Below are 23,453 nucleotides of genomic sequence, written 5' to 3' on the forward strand. Positions count from 1 at the left end.
TCCTATATGTTACACACCTTTTTGTTGTATTTTTATTCATATTTTATGTATATACTTTGTCTCACTAACTAGACTGAAAGTTTTCTAAGTGTGAATATTTTATATTTCTTTGAATCCATTATGTATTACATAATTCCTGACAAATAACAGGCACTCATGATCAGGTCTGTCACATATAACTATGTAGGCTGGGTTATACAATACTAAGGGGTACTGTTCACGTAGAGATAATGTGCTTCTGAAGTCATGGCCTGCAGTGACCCCAGTCAATAAACTGGTTAAGCAATGCCAAATCCATTTAATAATGTAAAAAAGAAAATACATTTCAGGAGTGATTTTAAATTAATTTTTAAAAGTGCACACAATAACTGCCAAAATTTGAAAATTATACATTCTTTTCTCTGAAATCACTGAAGATTTACACTCAACTTCATGTCATAACTATCTCAGGTACAGGGAGGGAATGTCCTTTCCTGTTAGTCTTTTCCTGTCTAATAGCAGTTTCACACTAGCACAACCTCAGAGAATTACAATAGTCCCCACTTATCTGCAGTTTTACTTTCCTCTGTTTCAGTTACCCACAGTCAAGCACAGTCTGAAATATTAAATGGAAAATTTAAGAAATAAACAATTTATAATTTTTAAATTGCACACTTTTCTGAGTAGTATGATAAAATCCCACACCATTCCACCATACCAATCTCTCCAGCCCTGGACCTGAATAATCCCTTTGTCTAATGTATCCACATTGTACACACTACCTGCCCGTTAGTCGCTTAGTAGTCATCCTGGTTATCAGATCAACTGTTGCAGTACTGAAGTGCTTGCATTCAAGTAACCCTTATTTTACTTAATAATGGCTCCAAAGTGCAAGAGTAGTGACGCTAGTATATTGTTATATTGTTCTCCTTTATTGTTAATCTCTTACTGTGCTTAATCTATAAATTAAACTTTATCATGGGTATGTGCATATAGGAAAAAATATGGTATATAGAGGGTTTGGTGCTATCCATGGTCTCAGGCATCCAGTGGAGGTCTTAAGGCATATCCCATGTAGATAAGGGAGGACTACTGTACCTACTGCACTGTACCTTTTCTGATTTCTATAGTAAGTGCTGAAAACAAACATACCCTGATGGAATCAACACAGGATACTTGATGGGACTATAAAGTAAGGGCTTTAAAAAAATCTTATTAACCTTATTCAAATATTTTCTATCAAGATAAATTACAGAATGTCTTTTCCATTAAAAGAACAAAGAAAAAAATTTTAAGGAGTAATGAATGGAAAATAAGAAACGGGAATTTAAAAACTACTGTCACTTTATTAGAAAAATAAACTTATAGTGATTATATATACCATCAGCGTCAAGTGTTTTCACTAACATCTGATGTTCTTCAGGCTTTAAAGAAATATTGAGGTCCTCAAAAGCATTTTTCAAGTCACTAACTTGAACTCTGTCACAGTTCATCAAGCTGACAGTACTGAGAGCAGTGTCTATATCTGAAAGCAAACGGAGATTCTGTAAGTTACTTAACACTCTTTGGAAATAATATTTTTACTTTCTAAACTTCTGAACAACAACGTACCTAAAATTTTAGACTACTGTCCAAACATATCTCTCAAATAATATTATCTCTATGATTCCCAAATTAATAAATACTAGCCCCAAATTCCTTTATTCCAAGCATTTCGCTGAAATGATCAGTTACTTTTGTCTTAATATCAAAAACTTTAGTTGATTGAGTTTTTAAAAATTTAACTAAATAAAATGATCATTTTTTAAAAAATAAAAATACCACCATTATTGTATCGCTGAGGGATATGTTTAATGTTATATCAGTGAGAGGGACTTTAGGGCTCATCTCTGCCTGTATGGAACTGCCCAAATTTCAGGGGGTAAAAATCTTAGTCCTAAATTTTCTTCTACTTACATACTTTGATGTCCCATTCATTTTTTTGCTTCTTCCTCACAACTTTTACTCTCCTATTAAAAGTCCTCCCAAAAGTGTGGGTGTATTAAGGTTTTAGGAATATATTGTGCCTAAATCTTTACCCTAAATGTTAAAACCTAGTATTTACTTTTTAACCTAAAAGATAGCTATTTACAAGAGTCAAATGCCATAAAATCTATAGAAAAAGTGTGATCTAAGGAGTTTCAAGGTTACAGGAAATAGATGTAAGAGTTCTTCTGTGAAGACAATAGAAATGTTAGAAGTTTTTTCAAGCTCAAGCACTCTGGATTCCTCCTTGGTCTTATCTAAGACACTATGAGCTTTCTCCTCTTTTTTAGGAATATAGCCATGCTTCGAGTACTTTAAAAAGGAGTTATACACAAACTTACTCCCAATTAACTCCTGGATGAACAGTGAAATTAAGGCAGAAATCAAAGACTTCTTGGAAAATAACAAAAACGGGGACACAACTTATCAAAATCTCTGGGATGCAGCCAAAGCAGTGTTAAAAGCAAAGTTTATAGCTCTAAATACCTTCATCAAGAAGTTAGAAAGATCTCAAATTAATCACCCAACTTTGCACCTAAAGGAACTAGAAAAATAATCCTAAAGCTAGCAGAAAAAAACAAAATAACTCAAATTAGAGAACTTAATGAAATAGAGATGTAAAAATCCATACAAAATATCAATGAAACCAAGAGTTGGTTCTTCAAAAAAAATAAGATTGATAGTTTGCTAGCTAGATTAACAAAGAAAAAGAGAAGATCCAAATGAGCACAATCAGAAGCGATAAAGGTGATATTACAACTGATCCCACAGAAATACAAAAGATCCTCAGAGACTACTGTGAACAATTCTATGCCCACAAAAGGAAAACTTAGAAGAAATGGATAGATTCCTGGAAGCACACAATCGCCCAAGATTGAATTAGAAAGAGATTAGAAACCTGAATAGATTAATATCAACTTTTGAAATTGAATCAGTAATAAAGAACCTACCAACAACAACTACAAAAAAGCTCTGGACCAGATGGATTCATAGACAAATTCTACCAGACATATAAAGAAGAACTGATACCAATCCTACTAAAACTATTCCAAAAAATGGAGGAGGAGGACTCTACTGAAACTATTCCAAAAAAAATGGAGGAGGATTCCTCCCTAACTCATTCTATGAAGCCAGCATCAGACTGATCCCCATATCTGGCAGAAACACAGTTAAAAACGAAAATTTCAGGACAATATTCCTGATGAACACAGAAACAAAATTCCTTAATAAAATCTCAGTAAACCAAATCCAGCAGTATATCAAAAAGTTAATACACCATGATCAAGTAGGTTTTATTCTTGGGATACAAGGTGGTTCACAATCAAAAATTGTGATTCACCACATAAACAGAACTAAAAGCTAAAAGCCATATGATCAACTCAATATATATAGAAAAAGCTTTTGATAAAATCCTACATCCCTTTATGATAAAAAGAAAGGAAAACCCTCAGCAGACTAGGCATCCAAGGAATATATCTTAAAATAATAAGAACTGTCTATGACAACCCTCAGCCAAGATCATATTGAAGGTACAAAAGCTCAGACCATTCTCCTTGTGAACTGGAACAAGGCAGAGATGTCCACTCTCATTGCTCCTATTCAACAAAGTACTGGAAGTCCTAGACAGAGCAATTAGGCAAGAGAAAGAAATAAAAGTCATCCAAATAAGAAATGAAGAAGTCAAACTATCTCTCTGCTGACAATATGCTTCTATCTCTAGAATATCTGCACTCCCAAAAGGATCCTAGAACTGATAAATGACTTTACTAAAGTTTCGGAATACAAAATCAATGTACAAACATCAGTAGCATTTCTATGAACCAACAACATCCATACTGAGATTAAAATCAAGAACACAATTCCACTTACAACCGCCAGAAAGAAAGTAAAATACTAGGAAATACAGCTAACCAAGGAGGTGAAAGATCTCCACAAGAGAACTATGAAACACTGCTAAGAGAGTACACAAACATATGGAAAAACATTCCATGCTTATGGATTGGAAGAATCAATAGTGTAAAAATGGCCATACTGCTCAAAGAAATTTACAGATTCAGCATTATTCCTATCAAACTACCAATATTGTTCTTCATAGAACTAGAAATAAACTATGCTAAAATTCATATTGAACCAAGAAAGAGCCCAAATAGCCAAAGCAATACTAAGCAAGAAGGACAAAGCTGGAGGCATCACATTGACTGACTTCAAACTATACTACAAAGCCACAGTAACCAAGACATCTTGGTACCAGTAATAGACAGATACATAGACCATTGGAACAGAACAGAAAACTCAGAAATAAAGTTGCATGCCTATAACCGTCTGGTATTCAACAAGGCCAACAAAAACAAGCAATGGGAAAAGGACTCCCTGTTCAATAAATGGTGCTGGGATAATAGCAAGCCATATGCAGAAGATTGAATCTGGACTCCTACCTTTAACAATATACAAAAATTAAAACAGATCAAAGATTTAAATGTAAGACCTCACACTATAAAAACCCTGGAAGATAACCTAGGTAACACTATTCTGGACATAGGCCTTGGCAAAGAATTTTTGGCTGAGACTTCAAAAGCAATTGCAACAAAAACAAAAATAGACAAGTGGGACCTAATGAAACTAAAGACCTGCTGAACAGCAAAGGAAGCTATTGAGAGCAAACAGATAACCCACAGAATGGAAGAAAATCGTCACAAATTATGCATCCAACAAAGGCCTAATATCCCAAATCTATAAGGAACTTAAACCAACAACAACAAAAAAGGCTCATTAAAAAATAGGCAAAGAATATGAACAGACACTTCTCAAAAGGAGACATACAAGTGGTCAACAAACATATGAAAAACTGCTCAGCATCACTTATCATCAGATAAATGCAAATCAAAACCACAATGAGATACCATCTCACACCAGTCAGAATGGCTATTACAAAAAGTCAAAAAAACAACAGATGCTAGCGAGGCTGCAGAGAAAAGGAAATGTTTATACAATGTTGGTGGGAATGTAAATTAGTCCAGCAACTGTGGAACACAGTCTGAAGATTTCTCAAAGAACTTAAAACAGAGCTACTGGCCGGGCACAGTGGCTCAAGCCTGTTACAATGCCACCACTCCGGGAGGCCAAGGCAGGTGGATCACCTGAGGTCAGGAGTTTGAAACCAGCCTGGCCAACATGGTGAAACCCTGCCTCTACTCAAAACACAAAAATTAGCCGGGCGTGGTGGTGCATGCCTGTAATCCCAGCCACTCAGGAGGCTGAGGCAGGAGAATCGCTTGAACCTGGGAGGCAGAGGTTGCAGTGAGCTGAGATCATGGCATTACACTCCAGCCTGGGTGACAAGAGGGGGACTCCATCTCAAAAACAAACAAATAAACAAAATTCCCCCCAAAACAGAGCTACCATTCGACCCAGCAATCCCATTACTGGGTATATACCCAAAGAAAAAAAAGTCTACCAAAAGACACATGCACTCCTATAGTCATCACTGACCTATTCACAATAGCAAAGACATGGAATCAACCTAGGTGCCCATCCATGCTGAAGTGATTAAGAAAACATGGTACATATATACCATAGGACACTATGCAGCCATAAAAAAGAATGAAATCATATCCTTTACAGCAACATGGATGGAACTGGAGGCCATAATCCTAAGCAAATTGACACAGGAATAGAAAACCAAATACCACACATTCTCACATATAAGTGAGACCTAAACATTAAGCACACATGGATATAAATATGGGAACAACAGACATTGCAGACTACTAGGCGGTGGGGGTAGATGGGTTAAAAACTACCTATCTGGTACTCTGTTCACTACATGGGTGAAAGGATCCATACCTCAAACCTCAGCATCACACAATATTCCCATGTAACAAACCTGCAAATGTATTGCCTATATCTAAAATAAATGCTGAAATTTAAAATCAAATAAATATTAGTTATGCAAATCATCATACACTCAAGATTTCTGTTCATAACATAAATCTCTAGTTTATAAAACTTTTTTAAATTTAAAAGAGGCAGAGTATAAGTGCACAAAAAGTTACAGAATTAACTTATTAGGTAAGTTAATTTTTTCCAACAAGCCAGATAGTTCTCTCCATCTCCACATGTAATTCTCCAGTAAACCTAAGCCCTTTTAGAATGTTTTAGACTGATGCCACAAATTCGGTTTAAGACTACTCTAGTCCTCCCAGTCATCCCAAAGAGTCCTGACACACCAGGTCACTTTCTCATTCCAAATTGAAATAAAGAGAGAAAAGGAAAGGAAAAGTCCTTCAACAACAGACTTCTTTGGGTAGTAAATCTACTCCTACTTTTATAAACTGGTATCTTGGCCTCTGTATATTTTTCCCTCACAGCTAATCACCCTCTCTCTGCCTTCCTGGTTCTATTACTTAGTCGTATCTTCTATATTGTTATATACATTGATATCTTTATCTACTATATATACCATTATCTTCCATATAATTTTATTTCTTATATTGCTGTATACTCTTTATTCACACATCTCTGCTCTTTACTCATCGGAAATGCCTTTAAATATATATCATATCTAATCTTTATTATTTGGCCAATCTTCTCTTGGGTCACTCATAACACTCCACATTTGCATCAAAACTATATAAAATGGTCCTTATGTTGATCAAAAAGGATTACAACTGAAATGTATACGGAGATAATTATCCTTTGTTAACAAGAACAACAATTCTTTGTTAGCAACATTTGTTCATCTTTTAGAATAGCAAAGGTTAAAAATGGTTTAAAATGAATTAAACTGCTTTCATTTATAGTTATACTGTTTTCTTGAAACTATCAGTGAATTTAAGGATTATAACTACCTGATAAAACTAGAATATTTTCCCTAAAAACATATGCACAGTTAAATTATGATATTAATTCAAAAGGCAGTGTACAATACAGAAAGAAAAAGGTAAAATTAAAAAGCACAATATTTACCAACCATGACTGCTTCTAAATTGTTGCAGTGAAGTATTACTAAAAATTTCTGAAGACTACATACATACTTTCTAAAGTGGAACACTGGATTACTTGTGAAACTCAAACAACTATATTCCAAAATGTCTATTACAAATAATACATTTGTGCTTTATAAAAACTAACATAGTTAAGTTTGACTATTTTATTAATGTCAGAATATGACAATGAACTGAAAAATACTTTCCAGCTCAAACAAAAATTAATTTGATGACTCATATCTCTAGGATAAGGTTGTTTTAATGTAATGAATTTTTATGACCTATACAACCCTTTTAAATAATTTGTGCCAATCTCTACAACCAAAGTCTTTAAAAGAAAACATACATGGTAGAATTTTTTAACTTTTCATTTATGAATAATAAATTATACCCTGCTACTTCTAAGTAATGAATAAATTTAACAGGATCAATGCAAAGAACTAAACTGTCAAGTTTTTTAAAAATCCTAATTCATGAGCCTACTGATTTTTCCAATAAACCCCAGCAGGCTTGCAGAAATTTACAAATTGAATATAAAATTTATATGACACTGTAAAAGACCTAAATAGCCAAAACAACTTTTTTTTTTTGAGGCAGAGTCTCGCTTTGTCGCCAGGCTGGGGAGGCACCATCTTGGCTCACTGCAACCTCTGACACCCTGGTTCAAGCAATTCTCCTGCCTCAGCCTCCCAAGTAACTGGAATTACAGGCACGTGCCACCACATCCAGCTAATTTTTGTACTTGTAGTAGAGACAGGGTTTCACCATGTCGGCCAGGATGGTCTCCATCTCCTGACCTCGTGATCTGCCTGCCTCAGCCTCCCAAAGTGCTGGGATTATAGGCGTGAACCACCATGCCCAGCCCCAAAACAACATTTAAAAGGTAGAACAAAGTTGAAGGGCTGACATTATCTGATTGATTTCAATGTTTGTTATGAAACTACAATAATCAAGACAATATAATATTAGTGCAAAGATAGACAAAAAAAATGGAACAGAACAGAGAACCCATAAATACACATTTATGAAACATTCTACATATATAAACATTCCACTTATATATAATATTCTATATGTGTAATATTCTGTAAAAGTACAAAGGCAATTCAGAGGAGAAAGTATAGTGTTCTCAACAATAGAACAATTACATAACCACATGTTAAAAAAAACTCCATACTTTACTCCACATACAAAAATTAACTTGAATTATACATCAAAAATGTAAAACCAAAAACTATAAAACTTTTACAATAAAACATATGATTTTTAAAAACTTGCAAACTTGGGTAAGAACAAGATACCTTACACATGACACCAAAAGCATGGTCCATAAAAGAAAAAAATTGGTTAACTAGACTTCGTCAAAATTAAAATTAACCCTCTTTTAAAGGCACTTAAGAAAACGAAGAGACAAAAGATTAGAAGAAAATATTTGCTAAGCATGTATCTGGTAAAAGACTTGTATCCAGAATACATGAAGAAATATGAAAACAGGCAACAGAGACCGACCCCATCTCTAAAAAAATATATGTGTGTATATATATTTATAAGTATATATGTGTATATATATATATGAAAACAAACAAGCCAACTTAAAAAGATGAGCAAAGTTATAACAGACACCTCACCAAAGAATATACACATGACAAATAAGTATATGAGAAAATGCTCAACATCATTAGTCATTAAGAAAATGCAAAGTAGAACCACAATGAGATACTACTATATACTTCTTAGAATGATTAAAGTTTGAAAGACTGAATATACCAAGTATTGGCAAGACTTTGGAGGAACTGAAACTCTCATACACTGCTCTTGGGAATGTAAAATGGTAAAACCAGTTTAGAAAACAGCTCGGCATACTCTTAAAAAGTAAAACATGCATCTACCAAATTCAGTTAGTATATCCCTTGGTAATTGCCCAAAGAAATGAAAGCTTATGTTCATACAACAATTTGTATGTGAATGTTTACAGAAGCTGTGTTTGTCATAGGTAAAACCTTGAAACAACCTAATTTACCTATGTCAGCAGGAAAATAAACTGTGGCATATCTATAAAGTGGAATACTATTCTGCAATAAAAATAATGAACTACTGATGCACACTATATCATGGATACATTTCAAAATAATTATGCTGAGTGAAAGAAGCCAGCAAAAAAGAGCACATTCATTTACAAAAAAATATTAGAAATGCAAAAACAAATTTCTAGTGAAAGAAAGCATATCAGTGGTTGCCTGGGAATGTGGGAAATGTGGAGAATGGCAAGAGAGATTATAAAGGGTATGAGAAAGTTTTAGGGGTAAGGGATATATTTATTATCTTGATTGTGATGATGGTTGCATAGGTGCGTGCATATGTCTACACTTAATCAAAATATGTCCTTTTAAATATAAAATTATACAGTTTTACATCAATTATACCTCACAGAGCTGTTTTAAAAATAACAAGAGGCAATGAAAACTATCTAAATATCTAAACAAAATATTGATTTACCCACCTTCAAATACAGAAGTTGGCTTACTTGTGTTCAAATTCTCCAAAATTTTCTTGAGACTTACATTATTATTTTCTAAAAAGTAAGGTACAAGGATTATGAAATGGCAAAGTGTCAATCCTAATAACCATTAAATAACCATGACAAAGGGTAGGGATGGGAAATTTTTGTAATTTCTAGAAATTAGCAGGATAAAAGTCAATTAATTTAAAATAGTTTTACCCACAATCAATTTTATCAAAACAAGAAATTCTAACTAAAGGAATTTACTTGGCTTAAATAATTAAATTTTGACGCATATATTTTATAGATTTGATGCTAAATGGAGGATGGCTCTTAAAAATATTTCCAGTAGAAAAAACTATGAATTTTAATTAGCTTTCCATGTGCCTATGCTTTCATTATATTTCTAAGACCCAGTTTGCCTCTCAAATGTAAGAATGGCTTTTATCAAAAGGACAAAATTTAACAAGTGTAGGCAAGGAAGTGGTGAAAAGGGAACTCTTGTACAGTTATGGTGGGAATGCAAATTAGTACCACCATTATGAAAAACAGTATGAAAGTTCCTTTAAAAATTAAAAATAGAACTCCCATGTGATGCAGAAATTTCACTTCCAAGTATATATCCAAAGGAAGTGAAATCAGCATGTCAAAGAGATATCTGCACTCCCATGTTCATTGCAGCACTACTCACAACAGCCAAGACAAAGAATCAACTTACGTGCCCATTCATCAACAGATGAATAGATTTTTTAAAATATGACATCTATCTATATGTTATAAATATATATGCACAATAGAATACTATTCAGCCTTTTAAAAATGAAGGAAATCCTGTCATTTGCAATAACATAGATGAACCTGGAGGACATTATGCTGGGTGAAACAAAGCAGGCACAGAAAGACAAATACTGCATGATCTCACTTATATGTGGAATCTAAAAAAGTTGAAGTAATGGGAGCAGAGAAGACAATGGTGATTACCAGGGACTGCAGAATTTGAGGGGAGAAATTGGTTAAGAGAAACAAAATTTCAGTTAGATAAGAGGAGTAAGTTCTGGAGACCTATTTTAGTGCAAGGTGACTATGGTTCATAATGTATTGTATACATGAAAACAGATAAAAGACTACATTTCAAATGCTATCACAAAAAATTATAAGGATTTAAGGTGATAGATATGTTAATTAGCTTGATTTAATCATCCACAGTGTACACAGATTTCAAAACATTACATTGTACACCATAAATATATATTTTTCACTTGCCAATTAAAAACTAAACACTTTTGGACTGAGCGTGGTGACACACACCTGCAATCCCATCACTTTGGGAGACTAAGGTGGGTGGATAGCTTGAGTTCAGGAGACCAGCCTGGGCAACATGGCGAAACTCTGTCTCTGCAAAAAATACACATTAGCCAGGTGTGGCGGCTACTTGGTGAGCTAAGGCAGGAGGATGGCTTGAGCCCAGGAAGCCAAGGCTGCAGTGAGCCATTATCATGCCACTGCACTCTAGCCTGGGAGACAGCGAGACCCTATCTCAAAATAAAAAAACGAATAAAATAAACACTTTCACCGATCAAAAAATAAAATAAAATATACATATACACAACAGCTATCCCAAGCACATAGTAAAACTAAAACTAGGACTTCATTAAGCTCAAAATAGATTGCTCTTTCAAAAAGGATTCACCATCAACAGATGCTTGTCTCAAGATCTCTTGGAACGTCTTGTTGCTTACTGGAATTCCGGCACTCAAAAGTTTGGAGCTCAGTTCATTTACAGGCATTGTATCATTTCTGATACTATCAAGAGTTTTAATCTCTTTAAATAAATCTGTAAATACAGGAAGAATAGAAAACAGATAAAGAAGTTGGGGCAAAGCCCCTTTTAAGATATAACATCCACAGCCTACCGTAGAAGACATTCTGAGTTAAAGGGCTTTTAAAACATACCTATGGGCTTTGTTTTTAGAAGTCAGTTAAATAATAAAAAATGTTCAACATACCCCTAGCCAGGTAAAAGTTGAGTTTCTGCAATTTTTTTTGTAAAGTCCACTTTTCCAGTAACTGTTATCCCTGAAAGGTGTTTCTGCTACATGCTCTGGTCTTTCACAGACTGCAAAGCTTTTCAAGAACAGGTAGGCAGGAGGTAGCTCTTAGAATGAGGCCAAGAAGCCAAATAGTTGGGGAAAGGAAAACACTAAAAATATAAATTTGCTACAGACTGAAAAACAGTCATATACTATCTTAACATCAGAGAGTGTTTATCTCTTACCAGTCTACCAACTAATTTTAAGAACACTAGATCTTTCTTGTACTTTCCTTAATTAACATGTTTCACTATAGGTGAGGAAAATAAGCATGTGGCTATTAATAAAGGTGTGAGAAAACTGTACTAGAGTAATGGGAAGGATGCATACTTTTACAATAAAGCATAATACTGAGACAAATTATTTGCTTTAAGGAAGCATATTCTAGGTATGTAATTCTAAATAATTCATTAAACAAAAGCATAAATTGAATATGATAAGGAATAAGAAAGCAGATTACAACATTTCAAATAAAGCAAAGCAAACTTAGGAAAGTGTTGAAAATACAGAGAGAAACAAACTATATTTTAGAAAATACAGGATACCATAAAATGACCTAAGAAACTGGTTTTCAATTTTTATTATTTTACTATACTTACTGTTGAATGGTGTGGATGGTTTAGGTGAATTAGTGAAAACATCAATTACATCCTTTAAGATCACTTTTCTTTCTGAAAAGTTAAGAAATAAAGTAGGATTTAAATAAAGCAGATTTTAAATTCATTAAGGCAGTAATCTGGTATTATTTTAATATTTCATCCAGCTTTCAAACCCCAGTGATCATAATGCATAATAAGAAATACTTCTTTGATGGACATTTGGGTTGGTTCCAAGTCTTTGCTATTGTGAGTAGTGCCACAATAAACATACCTGTGCATATGTCTTTATAGCAGCATGATTTATAATCCTTTGGGTATACACCCAGTAATGGCATGGCTGGGTCAAATGGTATTTCTAGTTCTAGATCCTTGAAGAATCACTACACTGTCTTCCACAGTGGTTGAACTAGTTTACAATCCCACCAACAGTGCAAAAGTGTTCCTATTTCTCCACATCCTCTCCAGTGGGGGAGGCGGAGAGGGATAGCATTAGGAGATATACCTAATGTAAATGACAAGTTAATGGGTGCAGCACACCAACATGGCACATGTATACATATGTAACAAACCTGCACCTTGTGCACATGTACCCGAGAACTTAAAATATAATAAAAAAAGAAAAAAAAAGAAATACTTCTATATTGTGAGCAAACAAAAATACAAGTTTTATAAAGCAATACTCACCCTTATTATAGGTGATACACTCTAATATCTTCTAACAAATTTCAAGTTATGCCATTTCATTTTTTAAATACTATTCAAGACATATTACATTTCTTTCACAACTGACACACAGTTTTAAAAATGATAAACAGGTTATATAGTACAGATATATATACACAGTAATTTTCATTAAAGCATATAAATACTTACAAAGAGTATAAGAGAACGTGTAGGGCTACCCCCTGAAGAGATGTTTTTTACCCAACAAAAACAGCAAAGGAAGAGACCAGAAAAAGAAAGAAAAGATATACTTTTCCTTTGCAAAAAAAAAAAAATCTGGTGACAAAGAGGAAAAATTCAATTTTTTCTTACTATCATTACTTCCTAATTGACACTGAAACAACAAACAAACAAAAAACTTTACACAAAAGTAAGTATATAAAACTAAGACTCCCTTTTCCAAGCAAGTAAAAATCCTTAGGAAACCTAATAGTCAAATGTCAATTTCTTCTGAATTATCCATAACACTACACATAAATATTTCTTGTTCTTTGGAATAACAGGCTTAAGGACATGCTACCCTGAAATATAACATTGTGACATAATTGGATATTTAAGCTGAAGGAATCTAAGAAATATCAGGTGCAAGAAGAACTCTGTGATCTCCCTTGTCTCCCCTGAAGCAGGTCTTGATATCCTCATATGAGAGGTGCTCTTCCTATGAAAAAAAAAAGAGTACCCTTATCTCCGAAGATGGAGGGATGCTGAGAGGAATCAAAACAAACAGGCCATGCTACCCTTAGCTACACTTAGCTCATAGCCACTCTTCTGTCCTCTATTTCATTTTCCATGACTTTCCACTCTTCATCAAACCTAGCGTAAAAACATCCAGATTTAATCACTTTTTCAGGCTTTTATTTTCTTATGAGGGTTCCCATGTCACATAAAACTTACACCAAATAAACTTGTGTGCTTTTATCTTGTTAATCTGTCTTTTGTTACAGAGCCTCAGCCACAAACCTGAAGGATAGAAGGAAAATATTTCTTCTCTACACTTAACTGGAGACTGCTTCAAAGATTATAAACTGTTAGCCCACATACTGAATACAGTACGAGATTTAGTGATTTTCATTGACCTAGAGAGTGTAATAGTAGTTATTTTTAAATTTGAATTTCATTATCTTTACATGGGATATATACTCTCAAGTTACTCCATAATTCCCATCACTTTGTCTTATGCTAACTTATTTTATTAACTTGTATTTCATGCCTGACTGCTAGACATTTGAGTTAGATGCCCTTGGCCTGGTTCAAATATTATCCTTCTCTGGAAGCCTACTGTAATTTATTTAAAATGTCACTATTAGAGCTATAACACTGTGCCTCTTGGATTGGCAGGCTAATTTGACCCATCTTTCCCCTCCCTCCTATTCTAAGCAATTACCTTGGCCTTAAGTAGTATTTCCTCACTCCTCTGATTTTTGTTAACTTAATGTTTTTGTAGAAACTGCTTTTACAAAAGCCTAAACCCCTTGAAGAAAATATACCAAATGCCTAAAGAGAGAGATTTTGACAACTGAGGGATTTCTTCTGAAAAGAGAGAGAGAGATCTGATGAGAAAGAATGAGAATTTCTCTGAGAGCATCCATTCCCCAACCCCACCCACCCTCAAGGTGCAGGACTGCCATTGTCTTTATCAACTGAATGTCAGTAGAAACACAAGGAAAGGGAGTTTAAAAGCTCTTCCTCCATGCCCATTGCCCTTTCCCAAATTGTAGTGTGACACTGGATTGGGAGGGAGTCCCAATAAATAACCAGTCAGCCCTCAGGGTCAGATTTAATTCAATTAAAAGAAAATAAAGCAACTGCAATTTCTGGTACTATAGTAGTTAGACATCTGGATTAACCCTTCTACTGAAGATGACAAAAAAATCTAAATAAAATATTATTTATAAAAAATCTTAACTGCTTCAATTTGCTGCCAAGAAAGTAAGAAATTCCCAGGCCAAAAAAAATTGATGAAGAGCTCTAACTCAAAGCACAGTATCTACTTTTTCAGGCAAAGAGTGTTTGCCAAAGACAAAACAAAAACAAATGGAATGAATTTTAGTTTATATTTTCAAAGGCTCAGACAAAACCTAGGTTCCTCCCAAACTGCACATTTATACTCCTTTAACTTATAAAACTGCTTAACCTAGCATTCAATACCCGCAAAAAATATCAATAATAAAGGTTCCTCCTTTACAGGTAATTTGACTCTTCTCTCTGGCTACCTTTAAGGTTCTCTTTCTTTTGGGGTATGCTGCAGATACATCCTGATATATCTTTGTATGGATTTCCTTTTATTCTATGTGGAATTCACTGGACTTCTTGAATCGGTAGGTTAAGGTCTCTCTCAATTCTGGAAAGTTCTAAGCTACCGCCCCTCAAATATTTTCTCTGCAACCACTCTATCCTCTCTTCTCCCCTGTATTGATGTATATTTTTTATACCTCTTCCTTCTATCTTCTATGCCTCTTAACCTATTTCCTATATAATCTGTCTGGCTGCATTGTGTACAACTTCTTCAAACTAATTTGCAGTTCATATTTCTCTCTATGCCTATGTTTAAACTGCTGATATTCTTGTCCACTAATTAATTTTGATTATTATATTTTAAATTTCTAGAAGTTGTCTCTTTTTCATATCTGTGTGCTCTTTATAGGTTTTAGGTTCCCTTAGACATTTTCAAGTTTCTCTTTTATTTCTTTGGAACAATACAGAAGAATATGACTACAGAAAGAGTGAAACTTTAAAAATGGAAGATATGTACACCAGAAAAAATATTACTTCAGGCTAGATTGGCATCAGAGAAAATATACTTTAAGGCAAAAGCCTTACTGACAATGAAAATTCAACTTACAACAGGGGAAAAAACAGTTTTAATATCTTTAGGAATCTATAACAAGTTTAAGTTGAAATACATCTAGTAACAAAGACTTGAAATATATAGAAAAAAAAACTGACAGAACTACAAGGAGAAATAAACAAACTATCATTACTGAAGATTTTTAACACGTCTTTCAATAAATGACAGGACAAATAGACAAAAAATCAGTAAGGACATAGAAGATTTGAAAATATGATTAATAAATGACCAAATATAAAAGAATGACTCAACAATTGTAGAATTTCTTTACAAATGCATAACATTTTCCAAAAAATGATCATGTTGTGATCCATAAAGCAAGTCTTAATATATTTTAAATAACTAAAAACATACAAAATATGCATTTAAAATAACTGAAATTACAGAAAATATATTCACTTACTGCAATATAATTAATCCAGTAAAAACAAAAAACAGTCCCAAACTTGGAAATGAAGAAACACTTCTAGAATTGCCCATGGATCAAGACAGAAATCATTATAAAAGTAAGAAAAATAATTTTAACTAATCAATAATTTTAAAACTACATATCAATACCCGGGGCCATGTAGCTAAAAAAGCAATACATAGGGGAAAATATATATGCTTAAAACCTTACATTAGAGAAGAAAAAAGGACTAAAATTTCATGAGCTAAGCATCCATCTCAAGAAGTTAGAAAAAGAGTAACAAAATAAACCTAAAAAATTATAGAGAAGAAAATGATAAAGACAAAAACATAAATGAAATGAATAATAAACATATAATAAAGAGGATCAAAAAGTGGACTTAGTTATTGAAATGTACAAACCATGAGTATAAATTATCTTAAAAACAGAAAAAAGACAAAAATGAGCAAGACAAGGAATGAGATGGGAATATTACTGCGAATGCCACAAATATTACAAAAATATTTAAGATCTTATTATTAAAAATCATATAGTGACTAGCCTAGCCATCATGGCAAAACTCTGTCTCTACTAAAAATTAAAAAATTAGCCAGGCATGGTGACACATGCCTGTAATCCCAGCTACTCGGAGGCTAAGGCACGAGAATCACTTGAGCCTGGGAGGCAGAGGTTGCAATGGGTCAAGATCATGTCACTGCACTCTAGCCTAGGCAACAGAGCAAAACTCTGTCTCAAAAACAAACAAAAAAAATAGTATAGTATTAGAGTGATAAATTTTTCAGATGAAAAAGTCAAAGTCTTAGGAAAAAACCAACTTACCCAAATTGGCTCATGAATAAACAGAAAACCTAAATAATCTTACAATATGAAAGAAGATGAATCAGTAATCAAAAACCTTCCCAAAAGAAAATGTCAAGGCTCAACTGGCTTGTTCTGTGAATTCCACTAGACTCAAAAGTAATACGCAATCTCAATGCTATAGAAACTATTCAGAGATTGGGGGTGGCTGGCAAGATGGCCACTGAAACTATTCCAAACAATAGAAAAAGAAGGACTCCTCCCTAACTCATTTTATGAGGCCAGCATCATCCTGATACCAAAACCCAGCAGAGACACAACAAAAAAAGAAAATTTCAGGCCAATATCCCTGATGAACATCGATGCAAAAATCCTCCATAAGTTGTGCACATGTACCCTAGAACATAAAGTATAATAAAAAAATTTAAAAATAAAAAAAAATACTGGCAAACTGAATCTAGTAGTACATCAAAAAGCTTATCCATCATGATCAAGTCGGCTTTATCCCTGGGATGCCAGGATGGTTCAACATACACAAATCGATAAATGTAATCCATCACATAAACAGAAACAATAACAAAAACCACAAAAAAATTGCCTCAATAAATGCAGAAAAGGCCTTCGACAAAATTCAACACCCCTGCATGCTAAAAGCTCTCATTAAACTAGGTATTGATGGAACATATCTCAAAATAATAAGAGCTATTTATGACAAACCCACAGCCAATATCATACTGAATGGGCAAAAATTGGAAGCATTCCCTTTGAATACCAGCACAAGACAAGGATGCCCTCTCTCACCACTCCTATTCAACATAGTATTGGAAGTTCTGGCCACAGCAATCAGGCAAGAGAAAGAAATAAAGCGTATGCAAATAGGAAGAGAGGAAGTCCAATTGTGTTTGCAGATGACATGATTGTATATTTAGAAAACCCCATCATCTCAGCCCAAAATCTCCTTAAGCTGATAAACAACTTCAGCAAAGTCTCAGGACACAAAATCAATGTGCAAAAATCACAGGCATTCCTCTATAAACCAGTAATACACAAACAGAGAGCCAAATCATGAGTAAACTCCCATTCACAATTGCTACAAAGAGAATAAAATACCTAGGAATACAACTTACAAGGGATGTGAAGGACCTCTTCAAGGAGAACAACAAACCACTGCTCAAGGAAATAGGAGAGGACACAAACAAATGGAAAGACATTCCATGCTCATAAAGAATCAATATCATGAAAATGGCCATACTGCCCAAAGTAATTTATAGATTCAATGCTATCTCCATCAAGCTACCAATGACTTTCTTCACAGAATTAGAAAAAACTACATTTCGGCCGGGCGCGGTGGCTCACGCCTGTAATCCCAGCACTTTGGGAGGCCGAGATGGACGGATCACGAGGTCAGGAGATCGAGGTCATCCTGACTAACACGGTGAAACCCCGTCTCTACTAAAAATACAAAAATTAGCCGGGCGCGGTGGTGGGCGTCTGTAGTCCCAGCCACACGGGAGGCTGAGGCAGGAGAATGGCGTGAACCCGGGAGGCGGAGCTTGCAGTGAGTGGAGATTACGCCACTGCACTCCAGCCTGGGCGACAGAGCGAGACTCCGTCTCAAAAAAACAAACAAAAAAAAAAAAAAGAAAAAACTACATTTCATATGGAACCAAAAAAGAGCCCATATAGCCAAGACAATCCTAAGCAAAATGAACAAAGCTAGAGGCATCACACTACCTGACTTCAAACTATACTATAAGGCTACAGGAACCAAAACAGCATGGTACTGGTACCAAAACAGATATATAGACCAATGGAACAGAACAGAGGCCTCAGAAAAAACACCACACATCTACAACCATCTGATCTTTGATAAATCTGACAAAAACAAGCAACGGGGAAAAGATTCCCTATTTAATAAATGGTGCCGGGAAAACTGGCTAACCATATGTAGAAAGCTGAAACTGGATCCCTTCCTTACACCTTATGCAAAAACTAACTCAAGATGGATTAAAGACTTAAATGTAAGACCTAAAACCATAAAAACCCTAGAAGAAAACCTAGCCAATATCATTCAGGACATAGACATGGGCAAAGACTTCATGACTAAAACACCAAGAGCAGTGGCAACAAAGTCCAAAATAGACAAACGGGATCTAATTAAACTAAAGAGCTTCTGCACAGCAAAAGAAACTATCATCAGAGTGAACAGGCAACCTACAGAATGGGAGAGAAATTTTGTAATCTATCCATCTGACAAAGAGCTAATATCCAGAGTCCGTAAGGAACTTAAACAAATTTACAAGGAAAAAACAATGCCATCAAAAGTAGGTAAAGGATATGAACAGACACTTCTCAAAAGAGTACATTTATGCAGCCAACAAACATGAAAAAAAGCTCATCATCACTGGTCATTAGAGAAATGCAAATCAAAACCACAATGAGATACCATCTCATGCCAGTTAGAATGGTGATCATTAAAAAGTCAGGAAAGAACAGATGTTGGAAAGGAAGCGGAGAAATAGGAACACTTTTACCAACACTGTTGGTGGGAATGTAAATTAGTTCCACCATTGTGGAAGACAGTGTGGTGATTCCTCAAGGATCTAGAACCAGAAATACCATTTGACCCAGCAATCCCATTACTGGGTATATACCCAGAGGATTATAAATCATTTACTATAAAAACACATGCACACTTATGTTTATTGCAGCACTATTCACAATAGCAAAGACTTGGAACTAACCCAAATGCCCATCAATGATACACTGGATAAAAAAATGTGGCACATATATACCATTGAATACTATGCAGCTATAACAAAGACTGAGTTTCTGTCCTTTGCAGGGACACGGATGAACCTGGAAACTATCATCCTCAGCACAGGAACAGAAAACCAAACACCGCATGTTCTCACTCATAAGTGGGAGTTGAACAATGAGAGCACATGGACACAGGGAGGGAAACATCACACACTGGGGCCTGTCAGGGTGTGGGGGGCTGGTGGAGGGATAGCACTAGGAGAAATACCAAACGTAGATGACAGGTTGATGGGTGCAGCAAACCACCATGGCATGTGTATACCTATGTAACAAACCTGCACGTTCTGCACATGTATCCCAAAACTTAAAGTATAATTTAAAAAGAAACTATTCAAAGATTTAGACAAAGAAAAAATACTTTTCAAATTATGAAGAGAATGTGACATCAAAGCCTGACAATGCTAATGAAAACAAAGAAAATTACAAGTTAATCTCACAGATAAAGAGAGATGTATAAATCCTTAACAAAATATTAGAAAAATGAACCCACCAATATGTAAAAAGGATAATACATCATGACTAAAATGAGTTTATTCCAAAAATTCGTTGCATTTATATAAAAAAATCAACTAATGTACCACATTAACCAATAAAAGAGAAAACTCATATGACCTATCTTAATAGATACATAAAAATTGTTGAATGAAATGAAACAAACAAATATAAATGTAATCATTTTTAAAACAGGATTAAAAGGCAATTTCCTTGGCCTGGTGAATGGTATTTATGAAAAACCCACAAAAAATACTTCATTTCATCCTTAGTGAAATGCTTAAAGTATTCCTTTGAGATGAGGAATAAAAGAAAGATGTCCACTATTGCTATTTTTAGCTAAGATTATTTTGGAGGTCCTAGTCCCAGTACAGAAAGATAAAGAAAAACAAAAACATAAAAGAAGTGCACATTTAAAAAATTAACTTTAAGAAATATTATATGGTCATGAAATAGAAAACACAGTACTATAAAGATACATGTTCTCAGCAGAAACCTTATAAGCCAGAAGTGATTGGGGTCCTATCTTTAACCTCCTTAAATAGAATAATAGTCATTCATGAATTTTGCATACAGTAAAACTAAGTTTCATAAATGAAGCAGAAATAAAGTATTTTTCAGACAAACAAATGCTGAGAGAATTTGTCACTATCAGACCAGGCTTACAGGAAATGCTAAAAGGAGTTCTAAATCTTGAAACAAAAGGTTGATATGCACCAGAATAGAACTTCTTTAAAGCACAGAACTTACGGGGCCTGTAAAACAATAATCCAATGAAATAAAACAAATGATCTAGGTAACAATCAATAGGATGACTGGAACAGTACCTCACATCTCAATATTATCATTGAACATAAATGCCCTAAATGCTCCACTTAAAAGACAGATTGGCAGAATGGATTTAAAAATCACAAACCAAATATCTGCTGTCTTCAGAGACTCACCCAACATGTAAGGATTCATACAAACTCAAGGTAAAGATGTGGAAAAGATATTTCACAAAAAGGGAAACCAAACATGAGCAAAGGTAGCTCTTCTTATATTAGAGAAAACAGATTTTAAAGCAACAACAGTAAAAAAAAAAAAAAAAAAAAAAAAAAAAAAGACAATGTTATTATATAATGATAAAAGGATCAATCCAACAAGAAGAGATTATAACCCTAAATATACATCCACTTAACTCTGGAGCTCCCAGATTCATAAGATGATTAATACTAGACCTAAGAAATTAGATAAACAGCAACAGAATAGGGGACTTCAACACTCCACTGACAGCACTAGACATATCATCAAGGCAGAAAGTCAACAAGAAACACTGGACCTAAACTGCACTTTAGAGCAGATGGACTTCACAGATATTTACAGAACATTCTACCCAAGAACTACAGAATATACATTCTTCTCATCAGCATATGCAACATTCTCCAAGACACACCATATGATAGGCTACAAAACAAAACTCAATAAATTTTTAAAAATCAAAATCATATCAGTATCTTCTCAGGCCACAGTGGAATAAAACTAGAATCAATTTCAAAAGGAATCCTCAAAACTATGCAAATACATGGAAATTAAACAATGTCCTCTTTAATGATTTGGGGGTTAGCAGTGAAATCAAGATGGAAATTAAATAATTCTTTGAAATTAATGATATTAGCAATACAAGTTATCAAAGCCTCTGGGATATAGCAAAAGCAGTGCTAAGAGGAAAGTTTATAGCATCAAATGACTATATCGAAAAGTCTGAAAAAAATCACAAATTGAACCACCTAACATCACACTTCAAAGCATTAGAAAAGCAAGAACAAACCAAACCCAAAGCTAGCAGTCAAAAAGAAATCATAAAGATCAGAGCAGAACTAAATGGCATTGAAACAAAAAAAATACAAAAAAGATCAATGAAACAAAAGTTGGTTCTTTGGAAAGATAAACAAAATTGATAGACTATTAGCTAGATTAACCAAGAAGGCAGATTCAACCAAGCTCAATTAGAAATGAAAACGGAGACATTACAATCAACACCATAGACATACAAAAGATCATTCGAGACTACTATGAACACTTCTATGCATACAAACTAGAAAATCCAAAGGAAATGCATAAATTTCTGGAAACATACAACACTCCTACATTAAATCAGAAAGAAATAGAAATCCTGGACAGACCAATAACACACAGTGAGACTGAATTGGTAATTCAAAAATTGCCAACAAAAAAAGTCCAGGGATTCACAGCTGAATGCTACCAGACACTCAAAGAATTGGTACCAACCTTACTGAAACTATTCCATAAAATTAAGAGAGGGAATCCTTCCAAACTCATTCTATGAAGACAGTATCACCCTAATACCAAAACCAGGAAAGGACATAACAAAAAGAATACTACAGATCAATATCCCTGATGAACACAGACGCAAAAATCCTCAACAAAATACTAGCAAACCAAGTCCAACAGCACATCAAAAAGATAATACACACAATCAAGCTGATTTAATCCCAGGGATGCAGGGATGGTTTAACATACAGAAGTCAATAAATGTGATACATTACATAAACAGCATTAAAAACAAAAATCATATGGTTTTCTCAATAGGTGCAGAAAAAGCACCCTGGCTGGGCATGGTGGCTCACACCTGTAATCCCAGCACTTTGGGAGGCCTAGGTGGGTGGATCAGGAGGTCAGGAGATAGAGACCATCCTGGCTAACAAGGTGAAATGCCATCTCTACTAAAAATACAAAAAAACTAGCCAGGTGTGGTGGCACACGCCTGTAGTCCCAGCTACTCGAGAAGCTGAGGCAGGAGAATTGCTTGAACCCCGGAGGTGGAGGTTTCAGTGAGCCGAGATTGTGCCACCACACTCCAGCCTGACAGAGCGAGACTTTGCCAAAAACAAACAAACAAACAAACAAACAAACAAAAACCAGCTTCCTTTCCTAATAGAAATGCTATCATAAACTAGGCATACATTCAATCCAAAAAAACTAGGCATTGAAGGGACATTCCTCAAAATAATAAAAGCCATGTATGACAAACCCACAGCCAACATCAAATTGAATGGAGAAAAGTTGAAAGCATTCCTCCTGAGAACTGGAGCAAGATAAGGATGCCTACTTTCACTACTTGTGTTCAGCATAGTATTGGAAGTCCTAGCCAGAGCAATCAGGCAAGAGAAAGGAATAAACGG

The 23,453-nt window shown here is 34.6% G+C and overlaps 1 protein-coding gene across 1 annotated transcript in view; it reads right to left on the reverse strand.

Annotated features, from left to right (window-relative positions):
- Positions 1-1,319: 1,319 nt before the first annotated feature.
- EFCAB13 (EF-hand calcium binding domain 13) overlaps positions 1,320-23,453 on the reverse strand; it is a 119,316-nt gene continuing 97,182 nt past the window's right edge. The window contains exons 20-23 of the mRNA XM_008012299.3: positions 12,179-12,250; positions 11,180-11,323; positions 9,490-9,561; positions 1,320-1,504 (exon numbers count right to left, since the gene is read on the reverse strand). Coding sequence (XP_008010490.3) covers positions 1,320-1,504; positions 9,490-9,561; positions 11,180-11,323; positions 12,179-12,250 — 473 coding nt within the window. The remainder of the gene's footprint in view (positions 1,505-9,489; positions 9,562-11,179; positions 11,324-12,178; positions 12,251-23,453) is intronic.

This window comes from Chlorocebus sabaeus, chromosome 16, assembly GCF_047675955.1.
Source record: "Chlorocebus sabaeus isolate Y175 chromosome 16, mChlSab1.0.hap1, whole genome shotgun sequence".
NCBI lineage: Eukaryota > Metazoa > Chordata > Mammalia > Primates > Cercopithecidae > Chlorocebus > Chlorocebus sabaeus.